The 24,343-nt window shown below is 43.5% G+C and overlaps 1 protein-coding gene across 1 annotated transcript in view; it reads right to left on the bottom strand.

Moving 5' to 3' along the window:
- The window catches only part of ndst1b (N-deacetylase/N-sulfotransferase (heparan glucosaminyl) 1b), a 97,229-nt gene that overhangs the window by 22,879 nt on the left and 50,007 nt on the right, over positions 1-24,343 (bottom strand). The window contains exon 3 of the mRNA XM_072661876.1: positions 4,843-5,824. Coding sequence (XP_072517977.1) covers positions 4,843-5,388 — 546 coding nt within the window. The 5' untranslated portion in view covers positions 5,389-5,824. The remainder of the gene's footprint in view (positions 1-4,842; positions 5,825-24,343) is intronic.

Here is a 24,343-nt window from a genome sequence, read left to right on the forward strand (position 1 = left end):
TAACCCAATGCCAGTTCACACTACACGACTTCCCCTTAAACTTCGAGTCGCTGACTAGGGATGCACCAAACCAGCTTTTTTAGTTCCGATACTGATACAGATACATAAACTTTGCAAATCGGTCGATACCTGATATTGATCCGATACCACTGTTGAATTAATTAACCGTATACCTCACCTTGTGGGAGAGACTTAAGAGATCAGGATTGACCTAAACATTCCTTTACTAACTTAAAAAATAAAAACATTATGTAATATAAAATAACAAATTAACACAGTTATAAATGTACTAAACTGCTATTTATTTGTCTCTAAAATAAACTATTGTGCGGGACAGAGCATTCAAATTTAAAATAAAAAAAAGGAGTCAAACTTCTTAAAATATATTAAAATATATAAAATGTATCTGAAAATAAGTAGCTTCACTTTGTCAAACAAACAGTAATCAATCTTATTTTTTAATATTTAGTGTAAACAATAATTCAAAATAAAATCTAGCAGCTGAACCTGAGAATAAATAAGTAACTTGGTCAAACATACAAGAAGCAACCAAAAATTGCAAACATGTAAACATTTAGTGCAGTCTCACGCCAACAAATTAAAGTGAAAGGATCGGTTTCATGGATCGGCCTAATTATCCGACACCCGATCCAGCTAATTTTGTTAATATCGGGACCGATATTCGATCCTAATATCGGATCGGTGCATCTCTATCGCTGAGTGCTTTTGGAGATGGGCGACAAAAGCCTCAGTCTGGAGGTACGCAGTATCGCACAGGTCCAGCCACTATGTGTGAACTGCTGAAGGACTCGATCAGAGAGCTCACAGAGTCGAGCAGGTATAATAATATATGTGAACAGTGTTGTGCCTGGAAATAAGTGTAGCGACTAGCCAGCGACAGCCAATGAGAGCGCAAGACATGAGGTGAGGAGAAAGCTGAGGGTGGAGTAATCAACAAGCATGGCTACAAGACTTTCTTCTGTGTTTTCACTGCAAATCAACATGGCTTTGAAGCATCGTGGATTCCTGGTTAAAGATCTGGTGGACTCTCAATACATAGTACCGCCAAGCCTGGGTGTTCGGACTGTACTTGGGCTAAATGTGAACTTCTGAATGGAGCAGTACTTGGACTGAACGAGTCCACAGGAACGCAAGTACAGCCAAGAACGCAGACCGAGAATCGACCCTTGTAATTTGTGACCCCGTGTCTCTGATCAGTCGTGTAGCGTACAATCCTCAACCACTGAAAGATTCCCGCTTACAAGACAACAGGTTGTGTAGGGGGAAAAGTACAACGATCTGACGAAGCTGCCAGACGTTTGAGAGTGTAATGTACGTCGTTTGAAGGCAACCCAAGCTGACGCTGCAAACATCTGGAAAGGGGAACAAAATGATCTCATTTTACATTTCGGAGAATTATGACTAAAATGAAGGAAAGAAGGTGGAGTGGAGCATCTCACATTCCTTCCCCCTTAACACCCTAGTCTTGCATCACTTTTCAATTTTTCCCTGCCACCTCTCCTCTTTGAATTCCCGTCTCCGTTCAGCCCTGGATGTCACACAGCAGCCTGCGCAAAATGTTTAATTGCTGACGCAAAAGGCCACAAAACGGCTAAAGGGACCCGGAGGAGGACGGCGAGGAGCCTGCGTGCTAAATATAGCCACCGAAGATTATGCTGACCCAAGTGTGGGCTAAGAGGGGAGGTTTATTCCAATTACACATTAACAACACAGATACGGGATTAAGCAGGAGGACTAATGGGAAGGCAAAGAGGGGCTTAAAGGAGTTGATACAGCCATGTGTAATTACAGGCTGAATCACTAGTGTCCTCCATGGTAAAGCGTGCTTACAGTCAGAGCTCCATGCTCTGGGCGGGAAGAGGGTGTTTGTGACTGAGCTGTAGCGCTGACAGGCACAAGCCCAGGCTTGGTGAGAAAGAAATCAGGCATGCTACAGCGCTGGAGTGAGAGACAGCGACCTGCAACCACCGTGGGCCTCATGGGGGAACTGCTTTAGTTTTCTGAGTCGTGCACCTGCAGGCTCTCTCACCAGGAGATCTTTTACTCACTGAGGCCTTACAGCTCAGACAGGCAAAGAGGGAGCCGAAGAGACGATATTTTTCTTTATTAATGATTGCAATTCTGACTTACTTGCTGCAAAATCAGCCAATGAGCAATTGTTTCATTATCCAAAGCTTATTTTCCCCTCAGGGAACAGACTGTTTATTTGTTTTTACCCAATAGTCATGCTTTGCTGACTAAAAGAACATTTTTGGCAAGCTAGAACACACCACTTATGGCATATGGCTCACATTTTTTGGGTCATAAAATTGCTTATTCCCATCTAATATTTATATAAATTCACAAAGAAAATCATGATGCAGTCATAAATGCGATGAAGTCAGTAAAGTAAACAGACACACATACAAAGTAGAGTTACTGACAATTCGGTTCCTCTAAAGAAAGACTGTTTAGTCTGAACTACGCCACTCTGAAAGCAACTTTCAGAAGACATGGTATAGAGAAACAAGAAGCAGGAAAAGGCTACAGAAGCATCGCAAAGGCTTTACAGTCAAGGGCTCACTTACTTTTTCTAGCCTGCAATGTGGATGTTTAATCAATGTGCCACCAACAGTAACAAAACACCAACAGTACTAGTAATTGCTTGTGTGTAATTATAAATAACAATAAACTGGCTGGTGGCCAGGCACACATATTTGGAGCGAATATTGGGGTATGTTCTGAGGTACAATTAGCTTTAAAGACCAAACCTGGCCAATTATGCATCACTGGAACAATAATGAATGACAATAATGACGCTTTTGATTTATTTTTTTTAATTGACTTTTAGGGTGGCTGGGGTCCTCTTACTATGGCAAAAAAGGTGCAGCAGGGCTCAATACACAGGTTAGTTAACGGAAATTAACATTTTCAAAATGCCCCCCACATTTACAATTACAGTATTTATAGCAAAACTTTTATTCTGCAAGAAAAAGCAAGTGAACCCTTTGGAATTACCTGCAATTCTGCATTCTGATTACTAACAAAAACAAGTCTGATCAGTGTCCAAGTCACAATTACGCAAAAAACAGCAAGTGGAACCCGGAGGAAGATGGTGAAAAGCCTGTGTGCTAAATATAGCCTCAGAAGATTATGCTGGAATTCTGCATTGATTACAAAATAAAATGTGGTCTGATCGGTCTCCAAGTCACAATTACAGATACATACAATCTAACTCCACTAAGAACACAAACAGCCCCAGTACTTCTATCTTTTATTGAGAACATGGAGTAAACGTCCATATTTCAGGCTAGAAAAAGTAAGTGAACCTGTGCTAACAACATCTCCAAAAGCTAATCGGCAAAAGGTGTTTCAGTTAAGGAGAAGAGATTGGAGGTGTGGATTCCACAGATGCCTTTTGCCCATTAAATAAAAGCACACAAACCTGAGAACTGACAATTCTGCTTTTTTCAAGAAAGACTGATTAGTGTGAACCATGCCTTGATGCAAACAACTTTCAGAAGGCTTCAGAGAATGTGTTGTAGAGACGCATGAAGTGAACAAAAAGCTACAAACGCATTGCTAAAGACCTAAATTTAAGGCTTAACTTACTTTTTCTAGCCTGCACTGCTTAATCATTGCGCTCAATAAAATACAAGAACACTACAACTGTTTGTGTCATTAGTTTAGTTGGATCACATTGTTGTGACTTGGATAATGTTAAGATCACGTGTCAGTGCCCGATGGTGAAGTGCTGGTAATCCCAAAGGGTTCATCGTCATTTTCTTGCAAATGTAGTAATTTACTTTCTAATTCCGTTTTACCTGCAAAATCTAAAATCATAAGGTTCTTTACTTTTACTTGAAGCAAGGGACATTTTGCTATAGCCATTCCGCGTAGGGAAAAATACCCCCCCCTCCCTTTCCACCTCCCCCCTTCACTCGCCTGCTGTGGTCTGTCCTCTGTTGCATCATCTGAAGTACTAGACGTGGAACATGCTGATTTCTTTTTATAAAATATGAATCGCAAGGCCTCTTCATTTCAGAGTGAAAACAGAAATGTGACTGCTGTCTCAAGCAATGTAAACACCGTCATGACAGCTCCTGGGCTGCGGGGCCATTGGGGGAATCAATGGATGTCACTGCTACAGACCTGAAGTGAGAAAGTGAATCCTGCTTTAACTGAAGTGCTGTGGATAATGCTGAGGAGTTACTTGATGGGACCAAACAAGACCCATTTGTGATGTTATTACAACAATGTGAGGACTAATGACTATATATAACTGACAAAATCAGGCATACATAAAGGCTAATACAGCTGTTTATACCTGCAGTCCTACTTTTGTCCATTTTTATAGACAACAGTACGTCAGAAACGACCTAAAGGAGATTACGCATTGTGCCCATATGGTCCTACTCTCCTTGGGAGCACTTTATCAGCATGGGTTTATTATCTGTGTCATAATTCATTTGTTCATAACCATTTTCAAAGCTTTTTTTTAATCCATCAGTGATGGGACGGATGCAAATAAATGACCTCAGCTCCAATCGGTTGCCCTGTATTATACCTCATCAAAAAGCAGTCCAGACTTTAACAGTCCTTATTAATTCAGCATGAAAAGGTACAGCGAAATGGCTGTAGGCTGAATATGTAAATATTTGTTTCTGTAGCTTAATTTCCATATATAGACTGCATGGATTAATATCTAATATATTAATAATTCCAGTGCAAAACTAAAGATGACACTTCTGGCACCAAAAATGGCTAAAACTTCATCTTACCACATCAAATCGTTGAGACAATTTGTAAAAGCAACCAAAACATGATGGTAAAAGGTCTCACCTTGAAAAAGCCAATGATGCCCACTCCATACTCTACGCAGTACTTGTCGAGCAGTTCCCTGTTCCAGGCGTCCAGATTGACATATTTGAGGATGTTTTCGTAGATGACCAGCGTGAAGCGTCCGCGGTTCTTGTCCGTAAGCGTGGGCATGTCGCCCTTGCCGGGGGCAATCTCCGTTTGGTAGCGGAAGCGACCCGACTCCAGGATGGCCACGATGTCCTGGCCCAACTGAGAGTACAGGCTCTCCACAAACACCAGCACCACAGGGTCTGTGCGAGACGTGTCCGCTGGTTTGGCAGTTCTTGCAGGAAGAACCCTGGCTGAGGGTGGGGAGGGGGTTGCTTGTGGATCCTCCCAGTCGGCGGTGGCCTCCTCTGCCCCATCCACTCCCCCGACCCCTGCAGGCTCCAGTTCCCGCTTAACCCCATACAGGAAGTAGGCTGAGATGAGTACACTGACCATGCAGAAGAGGAAGAGCAGCAGTAGGCTGGTCTGCAGCGTGAGCTGCCGGTAGAGCCGCCTCATGCGCCCACACACCAGCATCATCACCCTGCAGCCCCTAGGATGAGTTTATACACACACACACTGTTCTCTATTCAAAAACAATTTACAACGTCTGTCGTGTGGTGCAGACAAGACGAATGTGTGAAGCGGAGGTCCTCTGCGGCGTCTGCTGTCATGTCACCATTGCAGAGGGCGGCAGGACCCGTCTGGGCAGGGGACGGCATGTGCGAGGGCGGGCTCCCACTCACCTACAGAGATGTGCACTGCCCTCTCCTCGTGTGCCAGCGGCCCCCTGCCCAACACCCCGACACCCCTCCTGCTCTGCCCTCTCTAAGTCCTTATCTTCAGAGCCAGTGTGGAATAGAAGATGGCCCGGAGGCAAGATGAAGATGACTTCTGAAGGGCAAACTGTTTTCGCAGAGACGATTTCTCCAGGCGGATCATGCCCAAAGTAGTCTAGCAGAGGTTCTCATGGATCCTAGAGGAACAAAATAAACAAAGCAAACAGTTAACAGCAAAGAAAATGTATTTTATTTTATTATAAAACGCCTAATAAGTTGTGCGTTTTCCATCCACACACATTGACAAAAGTATTGGGACACTCATACATTACACCTACAAGAACTTTTATGACCTCATATTTTAAACACATAGGCAATAATATGGAGCTGGTCCCCCATTAGCAGGCTCCAACAACGGGTTTGGAGCTCTGCTGTGACTGGGTCAGCAGAGCATTGGCGGCTTCTGTGCCTCCTGGTGACCCCGCTCTGTAACGTTACGTGGTCTGGGACCACCCATTCTTTCATTACTGTGTGTAAAGGCAGACTGCACGACTAGTTGCTTGATGTTATACACCAGTGGCATGGGACAGCATGAAACACCTGAATTCAATGATGTGGAAGAGGTGTGTCCCGATACTTTTGTCAATACAGTGTATTTTAATGCCTTGATTAAGGCATTTTTTGCAGCAATTGTTTTTGCAAATCCTGGCAATCTGGTCATGGGTGATCAGTGTCCACACCTACTAAACCAGGTGATTAACGGATGCGTTGGATAGGTACGTTTATGCAGGGTAACCAAGAACTGGCTGGACACTGCCTCTTCATGCCCAAAACCGAAGAACTCTGCACTACACAATTCACACCCAGCATTACCCCCCCCCCCACACACACACACACACATTTTGCCAGCCGACTACTGAAGATCAAACTCATCCTCATCCAAATGCTGAAGAAGTGATGGCGTGAGAGTGCGCTAAACGAGGACTGCCTTCGTTGAATACCAAGAGGATCTAAGGAGGAATTTACAAAGGCGATGCATGGATTACAGGATAATGGCGGCGGCTTGCATTGATTAGCTGGGGCTTTAAAAGTGATCCTCGTTCTCCTTCATGCACTTCAAAGTGCAAAAGTCATTCCATCTTTTCATCTCAAATGGGGCATTCACTAGAAAATGTGGCTCAGGTAGGCGACCGAAAAAGGATTTACATCAACACTGACCAAAGGGACGGTGGACTTGGCGGAACGGAAAGGTCCCAGGGAGGGCACAAGCCATTCCCAGGGCCGGAAGTGGGGGGGGGTTGTTATATGTCAGCAATTGATCAACAAAATGTGAAAGGAGAGGACCGAAGCGGGCATCCATAAAGGGAAGAAAGATCATGCGGCCTGGAAGTTCCTGGAAACACTCCTGCTTACTTCATATCAGGGCCACCCTTCTTTTGATGGCCATTTGACCTGAACCTGCATGTGTACGTTTTAAAAACAGCTGAATTATGTATGCACTGGTTTGTGGGGAACTGGAGGGGAGGAGAAAAAGAAAGAGAAAGAGAATACTAAAAGGCAGCAAATGTTTGAGTCAGTAGCTAATGCCCCTTCTCCGATCTGAAAAAAGTAAAGGCATAAGCAAACATGTGCCATACAGACTTTCAGAAACTTTAGCTCCCTTGATGTCTGCAGTTATTTTAGTTTTGTTTGACTTTATAAAAAAAGGTCTTTTCAGGGTATTACAGCTCTGCACACACATGGATGTCCCACTGGCCTGCAGGTCCTTTAAGTACAGGGAGTGGTTCACAATGGCACAGAGGGCTGCTGAGGCAAAGACTGAGGCAAAGTGACAAGACCCGGCGTGTCCACTTTCAAAGGCATCAAGAGATGCACGTAATGTGTGGGTTATGAGAAAAGGGAGAGTGGAACAAAGAATCAAAGCACTTCAGGTACAGAGAGAAAAATGCATGAATACCAAAGCTAAGCAAAAGCAAACGCACAACAGTACATCTCTAAAAAGATTATTTTGGTGGGGAGGGAGGGGGGTGCCTTGGAGAAAGCCAGTTTATCACTTCAAAAGGCAAGTCGGGAGCACAGCATACCCCCCCCCCCACACACACACACCCCATTTCCCCCAAGCTGGCAACACTGAAACACAGCTGTTTTTGTTGTAGTCAGTTTGCGAGATCGACCACCAGGAATTCTAGGGACGCTTGGTGGCTAGGCCTGCATGTGGCGGTGAGCGCGTGGGATTTTCGGAGCGAAATGAAGCCGGTCCAAATTCCACAAGGGATAGTCTGGATGATGCCCTTGATGATTCCAGGACTTCAATATTCCCTGCCTCTCCACCCGCGGCTTAAGCTCAAACCACAATACCTGTCACTGGAGCTCTATTGTGCCTGGCAGAGGGACGCGAATGGCAGCCGGAGTGTCGTCAGAGGTTGGATTACAGGCTCCTGAGCTTTCCCCCCAAACCCACCCCCCACCCCCCACCCCCCATTCAAAGCCCGGGTTCTTTAATATGCGCCAGTCACCCCAGGCCGAGACAGCGGAGCCAGCCCATTGTGTTCGGTATTCTCATAACAGTAAAGATTCAGATGACATGAGGCATTCATCATGTGCAACAGAAGGGATAGGCTACACCCAATAAAAATGTGAGGACATGAAACACACGGCATGGTTCCACTTAAGAGAGATCTCAGGGAGTTTGAAACGGGCAGGATGCACAAGGATTTACACACCCCATTTCACAATGAAATAAATTTGTCTTCCGTGTCAGGGGGAACGGACGGAATACAGCGCTGAAGTGATTCAGGGAGCACGCAGGAGCCAGACAATTCCAGAACCATCTGCATGATCGACGTGGGGCACAGCAACGATGTGTTTTTATTACTGCTGAACCTGGGCAGCAGCGAGCGACTTCATTTTTATGAAGAATGGCACGTCAAACGTACGAACAAGCAGGCATTTGACAGCGAGGAAAATTGAACAGCCTTTCTGAATAAAAAGGTCTTCTGAGTGGACTCAGGACATTCAAGACAATCCAAACCAGGGAAAACCTGCCTAGTTATTTCGAAGATACATTAAGTTATCCCTACATTTGTCCAAAGTATTGTAATATTGTAAATGCTCCAAACAGACATGAGACATGAAACAACTGGAACCTTAGCATTCACAGGCTCGTCCCCATCGCCCGTGTTAGCAAGTTCCTCCTGCCCTAGATCTTTGTCTCGCCCCTCCCCACCCCACAGCTCCACTCTCGACCAACACGTATGAAAAAAAGCTCCCTATCTGAGGGGCCATGAAACCTATTTTCTGATGGTAGAATGGCGCGCAGAACACACCCTGTCTCAAGGGCACAGCATACCGTAGCGAGCTGTCGTCTCTGCGGCTAGTAACTTCCAAATCCAATAGGACGTAAGCTGAATCACATGGCAAAGTAAAGCCAACGTGCTGCTCATTTACAGATCTGTAGTGTAGCTGAGCTTCGAACACTTTGACCTACTTTGCACATGAACAAAAAGTACCCTAACCTTGCCTTTACATTACTACAGAGGCTGATCACATACCTAAATGGAAATTTGACGGCATGCTCATTCCTAACCAACAGCAGCAGGTTACTGCTGGAAAATTAACCAAAAATAAACACAGATAATCTAGCCCATGTCAAATGCAGCGCACTATACTTCACATGTCTTGGTAGTCTTTTATGTCATCATGCCTATTTGACCCTGGGGAATGAGCTGCCTCTGATAAATTACCCCAGAGTAGGTTCAGAAAGCCTTATCAGAATCTGCAGAGGGTATTATTTATTTATATATTTGTTTATTGAGCACATATTTGAGGCCGGGGACTTTAGGAGGTCCAATTCCATTCCTAGAGCCTAAATGTTAGCCTGCTGTATCTATTCCACAACCACCTCGGATGCACGTAAAAGGTTAGTGTCCTGTTGGCAATGTGCCCAAGGTCCAACTGTCTAGCCGATGGTCTGAGGCAGTTCATTATACCATCCACTTTGTGCAAAGTACAGGAGTTCTATTCGCAGCACAATGGCCCAAGGGCATGACGCTACCACCACCATGCTTAACAGTGGGTTCAGTGTTCTTGGGGTTGAATTTCTCAACTGCGTTCCTCCAAACCTCTTTGTCTCATTTGACAACAAACCTTACAAAGGCCTTTTCTTTGTCAGTGTGGTCAGCCGCACACTTCAGTCAAGCTCTTGAATCAGAAGGTCTAGATTTTGGAGCAGGAGTTTCTTGCTTTCTTGGATCAGAACGAACCAATTTGTCTACAGCTGAGAGTGACACAGTGGCTGCAGCTCCCAATAACTGTTTGAGCAATGATCTTGGAATCTGCAGTTGTTTAGAAATGGCTCCAAGAGACATTCCTGACCGTCTACAACCATCCTTCTAAGATCTGCTCTGAGCTCCTTGGACTTTCCGCCACTATAATGTGTGCTGGTCAATCCAATGAGAGTCTATTTATTTATTTATATATTTTAAATGTGGGCAAAGGGAAGGTACAAGCTGTAGTCAATTGTGATCACTAACAGGAAGTTAAGAGGCCTTGGCGAATTACTTTTTGGCGAAGATATTTTGAAACTTTCAGCACCACTAAATTTGTAATGTAATTGGAGGCGTGTCTAATGTAAATCTGTATAATTCTGTCCCTTTGGCTCCTCCCCAAAAAAGATAAACATTGTATAGCAAAGTCTTCAATGTGTGATATTCATTTATACCTAGCGATATACCGTATATAGCGTGATGGCTTGACAGTCAGCGGCTGGTACGACTCAATAAAATCAAACCAAGACAGGAAGAGAAATGTCAATGAAGCGAACGTCTCCAAAAACAACAAAAAGAGCCAAAGAAAAAGCGCCTCGAAACAGGCGGTGTGTTCGAGCGACAAACTGAATGACTGCATCAGCAATTAAAGCAGAGGATGGAAAAACGGGCACAAAGATTTAGAGCCTTCAAAGCTTTCCTTGCCTCCCTTTCTGCTTCCTCAATCCCTTCCTTTCTTGTTTTATTTCAAAGCCTAGTGATGGTGCAGATTGGCTGGTGGGATAAAGAAACGCTGAAAAAGGGAACACACACGCTTGAACAGCTCGGAACATCGGCGCGGCACTGACTGCCGCTCAGAGACACTGGACACTTCCTGGAGCAAGTGGCTCTGCCTGTGTGTGCCAGGGTTTGCGGGACAATGGCTGGCAGTTAGCCTTGGATGCTTTGCCGCACAGGACTAGTTTTGCTCAAGTCTTCAGCGCAGACAGACCTACGCGTCCGACAGCTCCGCCCCGACGGGCACAGTGCCATTCCGCTTTTACAATGTCCAACATTGTTCAGGTGATGTGACAACAGCGGCCCAGGAGTTCAGCTCGGTTCAAGCAGGAGGGGTTAGCAGTCCAGTCGCCCCCCGTTTTTGCTTCAACTCAAATGCCACCTACAAACTCCTTCAAAAGCTTTCAGGAGTTGACAAATAAATGCTTCACATCAATTCTTTGTGGCTGATTTTTCAATACGGGGGTTGATGCAGTAGCTTAATTGATTGTGGTCATATAGGAACCTCAGGGATGGAATTTATAAGCTGGGCTCAATAATAGCAGGTGTTTCAGGTAATCCTAGAAAAGGCAACAAACACCCCATTTTGCACATAAGCATCTTGATGCGATGATTAAGAACAATGCATTTAGCAGAGAAAATTGACTGGGAAACAATAAATGATTTAATTCTGTAAAACTGAAGGTTATTGCAAATTAGCCTCCGCAGACTTTTTTGGATTTGAGGAACACGGAAATTACTTTCATCAGACTTGGGGTGAAACAAATGAACATGCAGTGGGTCATTTTGCATCGGAAGGAAATCTTGGAGAAGAGCCCCAGCGAGATCCTTTAATCCCAGGTTCTGTATCAATCACCTTCATCTAAACAGACTGGAAACGAGGACAGCAGTCTGCTTAAGCCGTCACTTATCTTAAAAACAAAAAAACAAAAAAACAAGCAAACAACAAAAACAGGGGCACAAGAGACTTGCCATCCTCAATCCCCCTACATTTCGAATATTTCTAAGGACTTCAACGCTGGGCAAACAAGACATTTCATTCCATTTGAATCTACTAATAATTATAAAATAGTACAACCTGCAGATCACACCATCCACACTTGTCACGACTGTTGGGTGGGCGCTTAACAGAAGGCAACAAACGCACGTAATCACGAGTTCTTCATGACTTTAGTAGGGTGCTCAGTTGTTCACCTCAAAAATGCTCAAACACATGCTTTGTGATTTCAGTATCAGTCAAAGGATAAATAATGCTTTAGCCATGATGGTTTCATTCACACAATAAGGTTGTTTCTCTCTTCTTCTTTGTCATTAAAGGAAGCTGCTGAGCACGAACACATCTAAATATAGTCCCAGGAACTTCTTAATATGAGAGTTGCACACATGGACAGGATATACACTCTTAAAAATAAAGAAGCTTTTTTGGTTTTATAAAGAACTGTGAACTAGAGTGTGAAACCCCCCTTAAATCTCCGCACTCAGGATTCTTTTATTATTATTATTATTATTAATAAACTTTTAACCCAATTTTAGATGACCAGTTACCCAGCACACTGATTGGGACTCTCCCCAATCACTTGCAATTTGGGACGATAAAGACTAGCACATGCTTCCTGCAATACACAACGCACTCAGAGGAAAAGGGCAGGTCCCCAGTTTTACACATCAGCTGAACAGATGACGTGCTGGCAAACCCACACTGGGAGTGAGGTGGGGAGAGAGCGCCATCTGTCCACCCAGAGAGAGCATGGCCACCTGTGCCCGCTCAGGTTCTGGCTGCTGATGGCAAGCAGCATGACCTGGGATTCGATGGTTTTAGGACACAAATGTCTCCAATTCATCAGGCCTAGTGTTGAGATTTACAGGCTCAGATAGAGGACAGCAGAACAGAAGGGAGTTCAAATAAATAAATAAATAAATAAACCAACCACATTCTAAAAAAATCCAAAACATAGCTCCATTCAGCAGACGGGTAAGTTCAAAGGGTAAAGAGCCATTTGTGAGAGCAGGCTGGTCAAACTCCTCAGGGCTTCAGATGCTGTACTGAGAAAAAGCATTTAGATACCCCAGGGTCTAGACACTGGGCAATCTGGAAAAGGTCAGTGTAATCCTAAATCCCTAATCCTGTTTATCTGGGCTGGACCAAATGCACAAATGAACGGATACATACAGAGTGCATCGGGTACACTGAGACTCAAATGGCTAAAAGGAAAGAAAATAAAAATTATAATAACAATAAAAAGGGACCTGACCTTGTGCTGAGTGCATCATTCCTGGAAAACAATTTTAGAGATTACTCCAAAAGACGAAGTCTGGAGAAATGAAAGTTGACAGTTTACGGACTCTGCTTAAGATTTCACCCAAAACTAGACCAGCAGCATCTGAACTTCAGCAGCAAGCCACTTGATGAAACCCACAACTTTTAGCAGGTCTGAATACTGAAGAACCTAGTTCAGACATCAGCCGTAAATCTATCAATCAATCAACCCATGGCAGCTTAGGACACCACCCCAAAAACATTGGAGGGTAAGGAGCTGCTTGCTGAGCTATACTGAGTTATGAAGCAGAGTGCAAGTGCCAGAGGAGGAAATCAATCTTCTCTGTCACTTCCTGGCACTCTCAAAGGCCTCTCCAGCATCAGGCATGTTCATCCCCCGCCAGACCAGCCGGTGTGTGTTCTGGGCCTCATCCTGAGCTTGCCTGTATGCTCTCACACCACGTCTTGCGCACACACACAGACACACACACATACAGAGCTCAGTCCAAATTACCGAAGTGTGCTGGTAAACAGTCGGGGCCGGGCGGCACACGATGTGCCGGCCACCGTTCTGTCGTCCTGCCGTCTGTGCCGGGCTCAGGGACAGCCTGGCTTGGCAAAGTGTGGAAGCCACCCCCCGCCCCCCCCTACGCACAACATGGCCAGCGCTCGGCCTGAGCCTGTGTACGGAGTACACTGCTTATCTAATATACATTCTCACCAGAGGTCCTAATCTCTCGTTTCGCTGGGACTATGCTGACCCTGTGAACTGGAACCCTCCCCACTTGTAATCACACCCTACAGGCCTTGCCCAGCCCCAGGGACTGTGGATTATAGCAGGGCAGGAGGTGTCCTCGTAGTCTTGTGACAATTAGGGTGGGGTGGGGGTCATTTCTGGCCTTTCAGAGATTAAAAGCTGAATCTCGACTCAGTCCACTGCGTAGGGCGAAGTTGATACTCATCACCAAAACAAGCTGAGAACACTCATTTCGCAGGTGTCAGCCTAACGCGTCTACAATCAACCGAAATTACCCAGACTCCAGGCAGCCACGGGACTAAACAAACAGAAGGAAGGAGTGAGAAGAATGGGAAAAGGAGGACGCTTGGACGAGGTGCGGTGGGGATGCTGCTAAACCAATCAGAATCACGTAGAGCACCTGAATAAATCGACTGGCAAGAGCATCTCAGTTTCATGGTAGACAGAGTTGTACCTGCGACAGACTCGCTATGCTCAGCCATTCAAGCACATCGAAACGCGCCAGTTCGGATTAAAGCCCACAGGAAGCTTCATCACTACCGGGCCTCCCACCCTTTCATCTGCCTCCGTCAGCCCTGGCACGCTAGCGCGATGCAAAAAATACTTTTTAGATGGCTGTCTGATGGAGGCATTTCAGACGTGTCTTTGACAGAGAAACCAAAATAAATCAATGAGCTGTCAGCTGAAGCCTCCTCTCCACCCGGCATCAATTCTGGTTCAGTGGAGAGAGGCATGGCGCAAGCTTGACCCAGTCGCTTACAAAGTCAGTCTGGCTTTGATTTCGCTTCTCATGAAGATCTAGAACGGCGACTTACCGGCACTTAAAATCAGTCCATAGCGCGCACACCTGGACAGTGCTGCTGATGATGAGGAAAACTCTATATATGAAAAATAATTTCATATTTTGGCTTCTATCTGTCTTTGTCAGTCACGCAAGTGCCATTTTGGAGTAGGGCTGCAACAAACAACCATTTAGATGGTCGAATAATCGATTACTGAAGTGAATAATCGATTATTTGGGTAAAGAAATCACTCAATTACCAAATAACTAATATGACCATCAGTGTTTGTATTGAGCTTAAGGTCGTTTTATGCATTTGCTAACTGACGGGTGGGACTTTATCTGGCTCTTTTTGGTGAAGGGCGGGACTTTACCATCCATAACCATTCATCATGTTGAGTGTTACAAGAACTCCTGTTTATATTTCAACCAGGGGCCGGTTTCCTCATTCATAACTATATTAAATCTACAGTTCATGTACGTTTGGAGCATTTCCTAGGTTTCCTTGATGACGTCACTAACTAACTGACTACTAAATTAGTTGCTAATTTTCGTCGCCCAGGTCGATTAGTCAATGCACCCCAATTTTGTACAGTGGAGAAGCGATACAGTTAAGGTAGCAGCACTATTAGTGTGCATTACTTCTGGAATCTCTGGTAGAACTGAAAACAGCATGTCAAAACACTATACAGACACAAGCTCTGCAAGGATACCAGGGACTGTAATTTGGATAAATTGTCGTCATCTGTTAACAACACTGAATGAACAACCTGACAACAAAAAGCTGAAAGGCTGTTCCGCTTCGCTCCCTCCAACCTCGTACAAGCCTGTGGCTATTTCATGGACATAGAACTTGTTTACATTTCGTGACACAAAAATATTGTTCTAACAGCAAAATAAGCTGGTAAACTACCCTGTATTCAAATACTCTCCCATTAAAGCAAGAAATCACAACCATGATATAATATAGTCCTAAAATTTTACGTTCAACCTGAATAAACAAGAGCATGTCATCATCATGAAACAAACAAATGTCTGACAGCCCAAAGGGAAAACAAAAAGCTATTTTACAGCCCTAACAAGATCAGATCAAGCAATTTCTGCCGCCTTTCTGGTTGTCTGTTTACTAGCATGGCTAATCTGAAACAATGCAGAGACATAACATTAATGCTACCTACATTAGAAGACCCTTTTACCCGTAATCCGAGTTGATAAGATTTCATAGAAGACCTCCAAAATGGCGGCACATTTCCACAATATAAATAGCTACTGATCTTTCTGGAGGGTGTAAGAATAGAAACAGAAAATAAAATATCCAAATTCTTATGATAGTTCTTATGATTTGACAAACAGTAGCACAAGCTCAAAACCTCAACAAGGGACGGTTGCGACGGGACCGCAGACACTTACCACTTTTACTGTATTCTCACTGGAACTTCCCACCTTAAGCATCATCCCGACTACTTCCATTAACGAACAACAGGCATCTCCAATTCCCAAAATAAACGTATTCAGCCCATTTACAGAGGCATTCCGCGGAGAAGAAAAGTGCTTATGCAACTTCTCTTCCGATGAGCACTTTTAGGAGCAGCATGCTGGAAACTGGAATGGGGAGAAGAAGTTTCGAGCTGGAGTCAGTCAGCTCCTCTACGAATTTTCTTCTGTGACTGGGAGAACACGCGGAGCCATGCTACAGAGGATAATTGGCAGCCATGCGTATCCACTAGTGAATGGGAACAAGGGCAGCTATTACATGGTGGGCCCAGATGCTTGGGAGCACCTTCGTCCCGCTCCTCTTAATTAGGCTGTGCGACTCGGCAGGAGTCGCGACTATTTTTAGCACCTTAAACTACCGTGGGCACCCAAAGCGTCGGAGAGGGTAAGGGAGGGAAAAAAAAAAAAAGAGAGAGAGGGAGAGAGAGAGAGAGAGAGAGAGAGAGAGAGAGAAATGTCACCTTCATTTTAGAGGACACCGGCATGCTGCAAGCTCCTGACCGCACAGTGCGCGAGTGTGTTTGGGAAATATAACGCTGTTATCTTGGGTCAGAAAATGAGGGTCTTGCTTTGCTGGGAAATCGTTATACAATATAAAATTGGAATGACCTAAAAGGACCGCGATCAGTCTGTAAAACGCTAAAACCAGCTTTGCAGATGTGATATGCAATCAGATTCAGCCAGGGTTCAATCAAACAATAGTTATTATAGACCACCTAACTTCTGAAGTCAGTGGTGGGAACAATGTGGGCTTATCTCTCTGCTATCCAGTCAATATTTTACACTCAGAGTTCGAAGATGGCGTCTCCGTAAGAGACACTTCCTGAGAACATGGTGATTTAGCTATTTTTTAAAGATAGTCAGTCAATCTTTCCCAATAAAATAATCATTAACATGATCACATATGCACATCACCTCCAGACTGCTAGATATCTGAAATACATGGCCTTGGGTTGTTGGGAAAACAGGGCTCCAAACTCCCGTTTTGCCTCTGTTACTCTCCACGGGGAAGCGAGCGCATATCTGTGCTAGGCTAAAAGCTAACCCAAACAGACCAGCTCTGACAGGACAACGGCACTATCCAGTAAAACTAAATGGGTTAACAACGAAAAAATTATGCTATGCTATTCGGCTTCTATGTGAGCGGTCACAGTGCCTCGCTGTAAAGCAGCCAATCAGAGCAGAGCTCATTAAATTCTTTCACAGCCAAAAGTGAATGGGTTGTAAACGGGCGTGTATAACAGCATCTGGGCATTTTCCACCCCAACCAATCTCATAAACCTTCAGTTTAGAAATCAGAGGACAATCTAAACCTCTATTATGGCACCTTTATGAAATTACATGTAATTAGAGGCTTGTGTTTGTTTACGTAATCCGAAAGCAGGTCCTCGCCCATCAGCCTCCAGGTTGGAAGACGCTTTTTGGCTCGACACAAATTGTACAGACTGGTTTTTAGCGCTACAGTAGCTTTTGTACCAGCTCCAACCGGTCATTCTCCATTGACCTCCCTCCCCAACAAGGCGTTTCCGTCCATACAACTGAGGCTTACAGGGCTTTTTTTTTTTCCTGGTATAAATGGACAGATAACTTTATTAATCCCAGAGTTGAAGTACGGTATTACAGCAGCACAGAAGTACAGGGAAAAAAACAAAGAAGAGCAATGTAGCCTCCCATTAATGTACAGATACTTAAACAGAAGGACGATATAATAAGAATAAAGCAAAGCGGATAAAGTGGAACATGCAGGAAGTAAGGCGAATAAATATTTGGCAGATGACCGTACAGTGCTTATTGTTCTACCAATAAGACATTAATATCCAGTAGAATATTAACTAACACCTGACCGACTGCTCTGTAAACAGTTATTCAGCAACACAATTACATTAATGTCCCAGCACAGCGATGACCAATATTAATAGCCACGGTAATAGAGAACAGTGACCTAATATGCAATATGAATGATTGGCTGGTTAGATAATTGCTTGAAGAAGTAGGCATACAGGTCTTCCTAATAACTTGCTAATACTGAGTTCAAGCATCATTTACACTTACAGCATTTAGCTGACGCTCTTATCCAGAGCGACTTACAAGGTTACTCATATTACAGAGGTGGGTCAATGTAGTGTTAGGAGTTTTACCCAAGGACTCTTATTGGTGTAGCGCCGCAAAGTCACCCAGACTGGGAATCAAACCCCAGTCTCCCACATGGTGTGGTAGCTCAGTGGCAGGTAGTGGTGTTATCTGTTGCGCCACACCAATCAAGCAGTGGATCACTGCTTGATTTAATATGTGCTGTATAGGCCAGTCTTTTGCTCACTGTCTGTCCTCAGCCCAGCAGGTTCCCTATTTAAGGAAAGAGCCCACCAGGCTGATCTGCAGCCGCGGCCTGCCCCACACAGACAGTGCGAACACATTGTCTACGGTGCCATTAAGACGGATGTAACAGATTGTGTAATCTCCCCGCTCTGGCTTGCACTCTATTGATCCGAGACAGCTGCACAAATAGCTTACGCATCTCTTTTTACCGTTGCTTAAAAAGGAAGATGGTGGTGAAGCACAGGGTTTTATTAGCCGTGATTAGATTAGGTGTAATATGATTGAGGCTAACTGGATTGCTCTCAGCACGAGGAGGGGCTGGAAGGAGGGGGGGTGGGGGGTTTAAAGATTGAAGGATGACGGATATGCATTGCTGTCCAGAGTTTAGAGTATAATAATAGGACAGCTGCCTAAAGCTCTACCCAGAAGACAAAACAACAATTCCCTGCGTTTGTCAGTTTATTTACTGCTCTACTTAAGCGCTAGAAAACAACAACAACAAAAAAAACACTATTCAGGCTTTTGCAGTAATAGAAAGCTGTTCCTAATAAACTGAACTTCCAGGTCTAACTCCTTTGCCTGCTCTATTTGTGCTGAGTGGTTCTGGTGGAACGGTACAGTTCTACTCGTGCGTGACATTTAGAAGGCTGGTTAAACAGACGATGCCAATTTCAGCAATTTCATTATGAACACACACACACACACACACACACACACACACACACACACACACACACACACACAGTCCACTGACATGCAATTCATTACAGGAGTGATTCAGCATGGCAGAATTTGGTGGTCACTCAAATGAAACATACCAGCCGTCAGAAAAAGTGTGCAGGAAGAAAATGCACCTTAAAATTTCTCACCGAAAACAAAAGGGTGTGTTTGGAGGTGTGCGTCAGTGAACACACACCTCCAAAGTCCTCCTGAGTGTTACTAGAACGTGCAAAGGTACTAAAGTAGACTTGGTTAATCACTGGAGGCTCTGCAAGATAATCAATGATATTCTGCAGAGTTAACAGAACTGTAAAATGTGACCGATTAGCTCAAGAGTTAGTCAGTGTATTATATATATATATATATATATATATATTATTTATACTTTTTGAGTAATGTCACTGAAGAAGCAGTTTTGGTTCCTTGAAGAACCATTTCTGTATGAGATTAACCTATTAAAAGTTTAAGGAAGTGGATGTAAAGGTTCATCAATTTAAAAGTACTTTTCTCACACGTCTCATAAAATCTGTTGTTTATGGAACCAGAAATGTTTTTTGATCACTAAAAGAACACTTGGTAGCACCTTTATTATTATTATTATTTTTTTTTTTAAGAATACAGGGATGCACCGATTAGACAACTCTGGGCTATCTGCTAATATACTACTATACAATGCAGAATTTGGAACTACAAGCACCAGAATTAGTGTTGCAGGGAAATACAGATGTAATTCTATTAGTTTACTGATAATATGGAATAAATAGATCACAATTCTCCGAAATGTATAATAATTACATTTATTTCGGATATGTTTATCTAATAACTTGGAATTAACGTTGAGCACTTTTCGCTTTTTCATACCACCACACCGTCTCAGAATATTACTGCGGTATACAGTACACAGCGCAGATGGTTCAAGGCTTACGTGGCAATATTTTTAAACTGATCAATTACAGAGTGCAATTTTAAAATCAATCCATTTTTAATATCACAATAATTATTACAGAAAAGAATGTATATTGCAACGTCAGCTTTCCCCCAATTGCATGCAGCCCTACTTCCTACATCCATTACATCTGAAACAGGCTCTCTGTGGTTATCTGAAGTCTTATGGACACTTACTGACTTCATCCCACATCATTCTAGTGTGTTATAGCTGTCAATCAAAATCTCCTAATGGTAACCACACAAAGGCAGAAAAAAATGAATGTTAATATAACTGTAAGAGCTACAGTCACAAGTACATCCTCACAGGTTCCAGCACTGAACACCCATTTAGCAAGTACTGTAGGCATGTTAGAATGGACTGTGAAAGACATTCACACACATTTAGCAGGAGAGATGTGCTGAGAGCTACTGAACTTCAGAGCTGCTCAACAGTCTGGAGTAGCAGGTGATCACATTGCTAGGTCAGTCTGCTCAAAGCTCAAAGTTCTGATGCTTACAGCTCATAGACACAAAAGAAAGAACCACTGTCGGTTCCCTAAAGAACCGGGTCTGGATTGGAAATGTGGGAGTCTGAAGAAGCTAGAAACTATCAGAGAACCTTTACATCAGATGAAGACGGTTCTTTGTGGGATCAAATGTGGTTCCTCTATGCCGACACGTTCAAAGTTGAAACACCTATGACTACAATAGAGTGTTTTCTCGATGAATTAATTACTATATCACATACAACTAACTGTGCAGATCTAATAACTGCTCATTATTAGCAATAATCATAGGCATGCCTCGTTTGATTGGATGCCTCGTTCCAATATCTAAAAAGCTCCTCCTGATTTAAAAAGCTGTTTAGAAGAAGCTTCACCGGAAATGGCCCGCTTTCCACTGACCGTGGACTACTGAAACTGTATGGACACTGGAAGAGGCTGTAAATGATATGCAAATTGAAGTCTAATCAATTAGTATGTGCTTTATTATGTGCTATAAGCATCCTGGTCAATCTGGGCCATTTTGATGAAATGTTTGTGTTTTAATAAACAAACCATCAGGAAAAGTTTCTAGTTTCTATTGGTTTTCTATTTTTTTTTTCCACTTTGACAATATAAATCCAGCAGTGCTTTAAATTGTGTAAAATGTCTATAATGAATTGACCAATAGAAACGCTCCTAAATGACTTGGAATAATGGCGTTTGGCTTGAAAAGATTCTGTCAGTTACAAACTGGTAAAAAAAAACAAAACCTTAACATCAGGTAAAGATTGGTTAGACCTTTAAAGGGGTCTTCCAGCTCGCACATCTCAACATGGTTCATTTCTCATCACTCAAAGGAATCATTTATTGCTTTAGAAGAACCATTTCTGGTTTCTCAACCTGTGGGCCACTAAGCACTCTAGTGGTCCGCAGGCAAGAAGGCAGTAGACCATAGCAGAGCGGTAACGGCACCTTAAGTGACAAAAGTAAATAGTAAATTCAGAGTGTGTGTTTTTATGTTCAGCACAGACGTAGAGGGAAGTGCTCATGGCTTCTCAGCACACATTTGACCCATTCTTGCTCTTTAAGACTGCTCTTGTTAAAGATGCAGCTAACAGGAGAACTTCCATCCCGCTTTTCTGCTTGATTGACATCTTTACACATTTTCAGTGTCAAAACTATGTATTTCTTTATTACATCAAATTCTCAATTTTACATAAAGGCTGAGCTTTGTTTAGTCCTGTGGGCTGTAATGCTTTCTAGCTGTCATAAACAGGTGAGTGTGAGGTGAAAAGGATTGAAAACTATTTGAACCAATTGCTCTGATTCTCTAATCTAACAGCTAATTATTAGCAACACTTATCACAAGCATTATGATTCATTACAACTTACTAGGTTCTGAATTCCTCTTGTTTTTTTTTATTTTTAGGTTTTTGTTTTTTTAACATTGTATCAAACTTTTGTGATGAACGGACCAATAGAAATGCTCAAAATGACTTAATAATAAAATAAAACCTTTGTACAATGACTTCCATCAAAACTTCAGAGGTTTTTCTCCTTCTACTGTAAAGTTGGAGGTACAAGGTTTTTGTGTGACTGTTTTTAATCTATTATTATTATTATTATTATTATTTTTATTATTATTATGTAAATGGTCTGCTGTAGTGCAATTACTATAACCTCAATTTCAGTGTCTGTCCACATCACACAAGCCCAACTCTGCCTTAATACGAGGGGAGAAATGACACAGGGAGGAATGTGGAATGTATACCGCACATGACTGGAAGCTTAGGCCAAGAAAGTCGTCTGGTGTAAGATGATGAAAATGTGGCCAAGATCCGCCGTGTGGAAACCTACGAAGGAGTGGGAGAGAAAAAAGAAGCCTAGTGTCTGAATCTTGCTGGCATATTCTATATGCCCCATGGCTTTTGGAAAATGAGAAGAAAGACTGGAGGGGGGGGGAGGGGGGTGAGAGAAAAGTGAAAAGAAAGCCCGACTCAATGCATCACGCTGACATGGGTAGGGAGCGGAGGAAGGGTGAATTTGCTCTATTGGATTTCAGGGGAAACAAATAGGATTGGCCACCGGCAAGATTTATCACAATGACTACCAATTAGGTGGGAAGAGTAGTCCAAGTCATCGATCTCTAAAGGGTCAAACCTTATGGTACACCTTAATTGATGCTCACATGGTTGCAATATACTACAGCTGGTAAAAAAAACAACAAAAAAAACACAATTCAACAACCCTACGCTAGTAGTGTATTAGCCTGCTGCTAAGATTAACTGGTGAAGAAAGTGGACGGGCAATTCTGTATCTATGTGTGTGGGCACCCGCATGCGGTGCACTTACTCCATCTTGCAGCACTCTAATTGCTACGGCCTTATTGCGTTTTCCTGGAAAACACTTTGCTTGCATGTCTGGGCCATGAAAGGGACGACGCTTAATAATCAGAAGATCCCAGGAGGTGCTGGAGAAAAAAAAACTCATTCTAAAAAATTCTTTTTTTAGCAATGCCTAATTAAATTCTCTTTTCCTCCCAACTTAGTCATAGCCAATTACCCATGCAGTAGGGCTCTCGATCACACAACAGTGCCACCAACCACAGCACAGAAACAAGACTCCGTGCTCGCGTACAAAGCCTGGAAAGTCAGAGCCACAAGGTACACGGTGCAGGCGAGATACAGCCACGTCCTCCAGTCTGGTTTCAGATCCTCATTCGTCCTGTTCAGGTCTTTTTGTACTTTGTACCCGGTCTCTAAATGACCTCTGCAGTTTGTTGTAGCTAACAAAAGTGGATCTGTACTCCAGGTTTGCAGAGACTCGCGCTGGATGGCTTTACAAGCCGATGTGTCCGTCCTTGTCTTGTAAAGAAAGAAACCCCTGAATGCTGCGGCTGGCACAATACACATTTCTGCAACGCTTCTGCCATTAATCAAATACTTGCGTTCGCAGAAGGCTGCACAAGGCAAGCAAGGAAAATAAATACACGTCCAAATGCTTGTGGACACCCCTTTTAATGAATGCATTCAGCTATTTTAGGTTGCACTCATGTCTCCTTAAAACATGCTACCACGTGTGTAGTTACGTGACTCTGCCCCATCCAGTCTACGGCATGGCAGCAACATAGAGAACACTTAACTGAGAGACTCGAGCAGCTAACCATCTCGTATTAATCGCAATTAATCGTGATGCTGATTTAAGGTCCTATCGTCCAGCACTAATAAAACCCTTTACGATAACTGGATGACGCTCCATAACCCCAGTCATCTTTGTGTAAAATAATATTTGTATTTATGACAGTGGAGTAAAAGTAAATTACACTTCTCAGCTTTAGGGGGGGGTGTGTGGCTCAAGAGTAGAAAATACCAATTCTTACATAATTCTGCTTTAATAACGGTCCAGCACCATGTGAAGGTGATCTGACCTAGCCACGTTTGTCCAAACAGGGGCCAACAGAGTCCAACAGAGTCCAACAGAGCCAACAGAGTCCAAACAGGGGCCCTGTGTGGTCCAGCGGACTAATCGTTGGTTCAAATCCTGATCCTGGTAGATCAGGACAGCTGAGGCCCCAAGAAAGCACAACTGGCCTTGCTCTCTCCTGGGTGGGTAGATGGTGCGCTCTCCCCACATCGCTTAGCTGCAGGCTGGTGCGTTGGAGTTGGGTATGCAGCACTTTTTCTTTCCATGTGGTGTTTTTGGCAGCTTGTTTAAAGGCCACACATTGAAGTTTAGTATCTTTTTACATAGAGACGTGTACTTGTAAAACGGAGGCTAAAACTCAGAAGCAGGCTAAAACTTGGAAACGTTTCATATGTGCAGTTACTCAAGGAGTACATGCTGTTAATTTTTTCAAGGATTATCAGGATTTATAGCCATCTATCGAGTCCTCTGTATCGGCAGATACTTGAAAATCTGGTATCTGTATCGGAAAGAA

Source organism: Salminus brasiliensis, chromosome 18 (assembly GCF_030463535.1).
Source record: "Salminus brasiliensis chromosome 18, fSalBra1.hap2, whole genome shotgun sequence".
NCBI classification, from domain to species: Eukaryota; Metazoa; Chordata; class Actinopteri; order Characiformes; family Bryconidae; genus Salminus; species Salminus brasiliensis.